At 45.0% G+C, this 6943-nt stretch overlaps 1 protein-coding gene across 1 annotated transcript; it reads left to right on the top strand.

The window, feature by feature from the left end:
• Positions 1-401: 401 nt before the first annotated feature.
• Positions 402-1432, top strand: LOC123159573 (cyclic phosphodiesterase). Its single transcript, XM_044577400.1, has 3 exons — positions 402-823; positions 906-960; positions 1062-1432. The coding sequence occupies exons 1-3, from the start codon at positions 542-544 to the stop codon at positions 1268-1270; spliced, it is 546 nt and encodes a 181-aa protein (XP_044433335.1). The 5' UTR covers positions 402-541; the 3' UTR covers positions 1271-1432.
• The last annotated feature ends 5511 nt before the right edge of the window (positions 1433-6943 follow it).

The raw sequence follows: 6943 nt of genomic DNA, 5'->3' as shown, positions 1-6943 counted from the left end.
TGCTCAATGGCGCCCGTATTCCACGGTGACTTTTTGATAATTGGTGCTCTTTATAGACTCCCCGGCACCTTTAGGACACGTACCATGACCAATATTTGTAGTTTACATAACGAGAGAATTTAGTGTGTACACTTCCACTGAATATTCCACAGCATGCTAGATCTTTGCCTTGTTTATTACCTTATCTTTGTGGAGAATCATACTGATTGGCATGACTTGTATTTGTATCCTATGTTATGAGCTTTTGACTTGACTCTGATGTCTAGTCCAATCCAAGTTTGCATTCGATTTCACTATGCATGTCATCTTAGAACTCTGGAACATCATATTTCCAGACCTGGGGTCCACAGTCAGTGTCCCATCGGTGGAAGGAAGGCTCCGTGAAGCTGCAGCATACGGAAGAAGGCGCCGTGTATTTCAGGCAGCTCTCGCGATGCCATTGCCATGAGCTTCTCGTCGGCAAGCTTCCTCCCATTTCCCGCTCCACCTGACATCCGACCGCGTGCACGGCAGCGCGGCGCCCCAGCCTCCGTCGGCCAGCATGGACCCCACCGACCAGTCGCCGGAGGAGATGTACTCCGTGTGGGCCCTCCTGCCGGAGCCCGTCCGTCGCCGCCTTCTCGGCCTTATGGCCGGCCTCCGTGCCGCGCACGGCGGCGCGGTCTTCGAGCCGCACGCCACCGTCCTCGGAGCCATGCGTCTCCGCCGGTCCGCCGCCATCGAGGCGCTACGAGCCGCGGCGGCCGGCCTCGGCCCATACACCGCCCGCGTCGCCTCCATCGGCCGCTACGGCGTCAACATCCTCCTCGAACCAACCCGTGAGGTCGGTCTCCGGTATCCCTAGCTCACCCCTATCTGCGCCGATTTGCTTTGCCCCCATCAAATTATCTTGATTTTGCTTGCAGGTGATGGCCACGAGCGACCACTGCCGCGCCCACTTCGGGTACCAGAGACCGACTCGTGAGTCTTCTGCCTGAATTTTGTTTATGCGATATCTGCCTGAATTAACTCTGTCTCCGTAAAATCACAAGCTGATGACAGCTGATTAAATATAATTGCAGCGTACGTGCCGCATCTGAGCCTCCTGTATGGAGATCACCTGACGGAGGAGGAGATGGCAGCGGCGAGGAAGAAGGCAGGGGAGATGGACAAGGGAATATTTGGGCTGCAGTTCGAGATATCCGAGCTCGCGCTTTACAAAACGGATCCGAAGGACAAGAGCTTGGAGTCATGGGAATTGGTTGAGCTGTGCCACCTTCAGAAGAAGTGATTTCAGCTTGCTCCCAATGCATGCTGCCATGTACTCCTACTCTCTATTTTTGCGATTTTTGTGTACGTGTAGTAATAACCACATGTTTAACATGTCTCCTGGAGCCCTTCTGCTTCGAATAAGGAAATAATTAAATATAAGGGGTTGGAACTGTTTTGTCTTCTTCTTTGTCGAGAAAACTTTGGATATATTCATTTTCAATTATGGTAGTACGAGAAAAACTAGAAATAATAAAAGTTACACCCAGATCGTAGACCACTAGGCGACGAATACAAGCACTGAACCGAACTGAAGGCGCGCCGCCGTCACCGCCTCTCCCTCATGGAGCCTAGCAAAACTTATTGTAGTAGACAGTCGTGAAGTTGTCATACTAAGGGACCACAGGACTAGCACAACAGAACAACAATCGCCGCCGATGAAGAGTAGCGTAGACCGAAGGATCCAACCTGACTACACACGAACTACGACCAGATCCGAGCAAATCCACCAAGGACAGATCCGCCGGAGACACGCCTCCACACGGCCACCGACGATGCTAGACACACCATTAAAACTGGGGTATGCGGGAGAACCTTATTCCATCTTTAGGGAGCTGTCGTTGTCTCGTTTTCCTAGGCAGGACAGAAACCCTAACAAAACTTGAAGGAACATATGAAAACAGAGCCCTCACGCCGGCAAGGGCCGGAATCCACCGCGCCGCCATGGCCCTAAGGCCATCGGAGAGGAGGAGGACTAGCGGCGGCGACGGTCGGAGGCAAAAGAACCCTAGGCTTTTCTAAGGGGAGGAGGGCGGTTGTGTGGTAACTATTTTGTCTTCTTAAATGTGCAAAATGTTTTCAAGTATTTTGTGAGAACTCGCAAAACATGTTTATGATTCAGGTCATATAGATTACTTACTTTTTTAGATTGTAGGAGTACAATTTAATTACCTAATTAAAAAAAACTATTACCTAATGTTTTGTTCCGCAAAAAAAGGAGCTCCTAGTCCGCTCGTAGGGTGATGGGGAGCCAGAAGATGCAGGAGGGGCCTATTTGGCGCTTAAGCGCACGTTCGCAAACGGGCACCTTCAGGCATGGCTAGTTGGGCTCGGCCCATCTTTCCTTTCTTTCTTTTGTATACAACAAAAAATTAAAGTGTGGCCGGTGGTATTCAAAAAAGCGACCTCCCGGCCATATCGTTCACTGCACTAACCCCCCTCCGCCCACCGGCCTAACCTCATGTGATCAATTATATCTTCTTCACTCTTTTCTTCATACTTCATTTTCTTTTTTCCTTTTTATTTTTGTTCTGTTTTTTAATATATATTTTGTTCTTTTTTCTTTTACTAAATTGAACGAATTTTTTCAAAATTGATGAACCATTTTTCAAAATTGATGAACTTATTTTCCAAAATCGATGAATTATTTTTCAAATTCAGTGATTTTTACAAAAATCGATGAACTTCTTTTTAAATTCAGTGAGCCTTTTCCAAATTTGATGAACTTTTTTAAAATCAGATGTTTTTTTTATCAAATCCAATTAACTTTCTTCAAATCCGATGAAATTTTTGTAAATTTGATGAACTATTTTTCAAATTCGATTATTTGTTTTTGAAAATCAATGAACTTTTTTCAGGTTTGTGAACTTTTCTTTCAAAATGAAAAACTTTTTTTAAAATCCATGAACTTTTTCAAATTTACGATTTTTGTTTCCAAATAATTAAAAAAATTAAGAGATAAAATAGATGGATGGTTCTGTGCAATAAAATAGTGCTGCGACATTATTATTAGATTGTTGCCCCTATTACTAATCACTAACGGCAAGTAGCTCGACTGGCTAGTGGGTCTCGTACATGAACTGAATGCGTGTGAGTTGAAAACCTGTTGAGAGCTATTTTTTGCTAATTTTTTAACGACATTTGCCTTTGTTGCTCTAAGTGTTTCCTGGGCCGGTCCACTCGCGACGTCTTCGAGCGCCAGGAGCGAACGGGCACCTTAGCGCCGTAATTGGAGCTCCCGCATATGCGCAACACTCCCCCGCGCGAGAACGTACTTGGTCTTGCCAATTAAAGGACAGTCAGGGCTATCGACATATTCTTTGGATTTTAGCTTTTTTATTATCTTGGTCGGCTTTCTATTTTTTTCTTTAGAAATTAAAAAATGTACGGAAATTGAAAAAACAGTCAAACATCTTAGAAATGTTTTCTATATCAAAATGGAAAAGGTGAAACAATAAAATGAAAATGTGTAATTAAAATTCCAGAAGAAACCCGATTAAACCAGCAAAGGAAATACAAAAACAACCCGCATTGACCGGCCCCAATAACCTTATAGTCCGCTGAGGTATGCTTTGGTCGACAATTGTTCACCTATGCGGGGAATCGGGAATCCTAGTCTGTGAGCACTGCGTTAGTTTTTTTAAGCAAAATAATAAAACAAAACGCGCACCCCTCAACACTACATGGGTCGGCCCAAGTCAGTATTTTTTGCCATGTGTTGGAAGGTTCTCTCTGAACCAGTTTCGTTTTATTTGTGTGTGTGCGTGCGTGCGTGTGTGTGTGCGCGCACACACACACGCGCGCTGCTTTTTATAAAAGAAAATTATAAATGTTGGAATATTTTTAAAATCTGAGAACATATTTCAGATTCATGAACGTTTTAAATATATGACAATATTTCCAAAATGTTGTAAAAAATTGAAATCACATTTTTTAAAATATATGAAAATATTTTCAATATGTGGACCTTTAGTAAGTTCACAACAAATCAGGAATATATTTTTCAACTCGGGATCCTGAAAGTATTTATTAAAAACATCAGCCCAGAGAAAATAAAATGACTGATTTTTAAAGAAAAACAATCATGAAGCGGGCGCACACTGGGCCGGCCGGTCTACGTTCCTCGTTCAAAGGGGAGCCCAAGCGAGGGTGGCTGAGGTGCACGTTTGCTCACCCTACACCGGGAGTAGGAACAGTTGCATGGATTAAGAAAAACCAATGCTTTGTAGGTGCGGCAACATTTCGAAATGGCCCTTGTTTCTTCACATTTGACGCCCATGCGCGTCTTCAACTAGGGGTTGTTGCACCGAAGGCGAGGAAAATGGGCCAGGCCACTTTTCCCTTGAGCTGTTTTTTTGTTCACTTTTTAGTTGTTTTTTCACCAATAATTGGATGTTATTTTTAGGAGCTAAATATTTCTTTTAAATATTAAATAAATTTCAGAAAATTGCTCAGTATGTATTTTATATAAAAGTTCAGTGCACATCAAAAAAAGTTCACCGTATATTAAGAAATGTTAAGTATGTTTATAAAACGTTAAATATTTAATTTAAATTTTATTTGTCTATTTTATAAAGTGTTCAAAGTAATATAGAAATTTGTTCATCGTAAATAATAAAAAATATTCATTGTCCTTTTAAAAAATGTTCACCTTATAATAAAAAGGTAAAATTTGTAATGAGAAATATTCAGCATAAATTTGGAAAATAATCACCATATATTGGAAAGCCGGAAAAAATATGTGCAAAATAAAAGACAAAAACACAGAAGAAAACCCAAGATCTGCAATATAAAAGGAAAAGGATAAAGAAAAAAAACACCAGAACAGTCGTTATGTGGGCCAGCCCGTCTGAAGGATTCGTCGGCAGTCTCAGCTATACGACGCACCCGGGCATCATATAGGATTGGTGGAGGTGCGCGTTTGCCTCCCCGCTCGCCTTACGCGGGGATTAGGAGCACTTTGCACGGATTGACAAAAAAAAGTCAATTGTTTGGAGGTACGACTATTTCTGTATGGCCCACAATAAGTGGGCCTTATTTCTTCCCAGTTCGCACTCTTGTGATCCATTCAGCCTATTAGGCTTCATACCGGGCAAGTAGTAGGCCTGCCAATAAATGTCCCATTTGTTTCCTTTCTTTTTCTTCCTAAAAGGACACGAACTGAACTTATTTCTTAAAGGGCCAAGAAAAACCTTCTTTTTTGGAGCTAGACGAAGTGAAGAATAGAGTTTGCACATGATCTAGTCATCTAGACCATTCGTCGATGGTAATTCGTCGATGGTAATCTGAGGACTCCGTCCGTTGAGCTTTGGCATTTCACCAACACATGATCATTTCACCGAAGTAATGGTCATAGTGATGGCTCCGTTAGCATATCCGTGCATGCTCGAGCGCCTCATAAAAAACAAGATCTAAAAGAAGAAGAGTAAGACAACATCGACATGGATAACCAGAATTCACCGCAAACATGATGAAATTCGGCCCATCATGAACGAAAAAACAAGGTATGAGTTGTATAAAAGAAAAATATATATGAAAAAACAACATGACCTATTACAGCGAAGAGACACATGCACGCGCCGCACGTACATCAAGATGCCGTCAGTAAGCGTGTGGTCCATCTATATGTATCCAGTAATTTAAGCAACGAAATAATAACCAATGAAACAATAGTATTAAGTTGACTGACGACCGGAGGCCGGATGCAACACTTTGTTTTCTGGCACCATCTTGCGCACCCCCAATAGCTTGACTCGTTGACCAGTCTACGTCTCAGCCAGCTGGGTCACCGCTTGTGACACCGGCTCGGACCGGACGTGTACTACTTGACCTGACCTGAAATGAATTTGTACATCAAGCCCAAGAAAAATGTCATGCATGGTACGCCAGGCGGATCGGAATGGACCGAGAAAACTCGAGGAAAACCGGACGGAAAATGAGCAAAAATTGTCCGAGCACGAAACCAACCAAAAAAGACTGATGAGTAAAATAACGACTTGCGGACAACGGCGTCTATGTAGGTACGTACGCCCGTACCTGCAGAATTGACGGATACACACCACCTGAGGAGAGGTAGTAGTTGATGGTTAGTACGTGCCACGACGGCCCGGCGGTGCGACGGCGCCCTTGCCGGGACGGGGGCGGCCGGCCCGACGGCGGCGGCGGCGCGGCAGCCACGAGAGGAGGCTTTTGAACACCCGCTTCAGCACCAAGCCTCGCCTGGGGACGTACCGCGCAGGCGTAGCTCCAGGGGAGTCGGTGGCTCGTGGGACTGGGCGCGTGAACGGTGCCATATGGGAGTGTCGGAGGAGGATGGAGAGAGCTAGGGCAGAGTAGGGCGAGAGGCTGGCCGAATGGTGAGGTGCTCGAGAGCAGTGAGCCCGGGACCAGGTACATATAGGAGGAGGAGAAGGCTCGATCGGGCTACAGGGGCTACAGGCCTATACCGGAGTTCGGGCGTTGGGTCGTTGGGACGTCTGATGCTGAAAGCGAACCTGCAAATGGGAGGGATGGTCTGCACCAGTGCCAATCTGGGCGAAGCACGTCTGCACACTCGATTTGGTTGCTACGTAAACATGCACGTTCATAACAAGAAGAAACTTTCGATATGCATCGTACAAGTTGCACCGATGAAACCCAGGCCGGAACTGTACACGTAGGTAAGTACGCAGCACGGATATCTATCTTTGTAGGACATCCAAGCCACATATGCATGACACATCCAAATGGAGAATTCCACGACGACCGCCGATAGCTAGGTAGGATTTCGTTCGTCCATGCAGGTATCACCTACGCCTGCAAGACCCAACCGCGTTAAATTCCATCTATCGATCCATCGGTCGATTATCCTTCGCTCTCCTCTGCACTGCGTGTGGCTCAGCTCACTCCCCTCCTTCCCCGATGCTTCCTCGGTTGC

The sequence above is a fragment of the Triticum aestivum genome, chromosome 7B (assembly GCF_018294505.1).
Source record: "Triticum aestivum cultivar Chinese Spring chromosome 7B, IWGSC CS RefSeq v2.1, whole genome shotgun sequence".
In the NCBI taxonomy this organism is placed as follows: Eukaryota; Viridiplantae; Streptophyta; class Magnoliopsida; order Poales; family Poaceae; genus Triticum; species Triticum aestivum.
This window is presented reverse-complemented; position numbering and strand designations above follow the sequence as displayed.

Excerpts from the sequence above, each read along its gene's own strand:
- LOC123159573 (XM_044577400.1), top strand. The coding sequence starts at position 542 with ATGGACCCCACCGACCAGTCGCCGGAGGAGATGTACTCCGTGTGGGCC. Across the intron at positions 824-905 it reads TCCTCGAACCAACCCGTGAG|GTGATGGCCACGAGCGACCA; the intron begins GTCGGTCTCCGG and ends TTTTGCTTGCAG. Across the intron at positions 961-1,061 it reads CGGGTACCAGAGACCGACTC|CGTACGTGCCGCATCTGAGC; the intron begins GTGAGTCTTCTG and ends ATATAATTGCAG.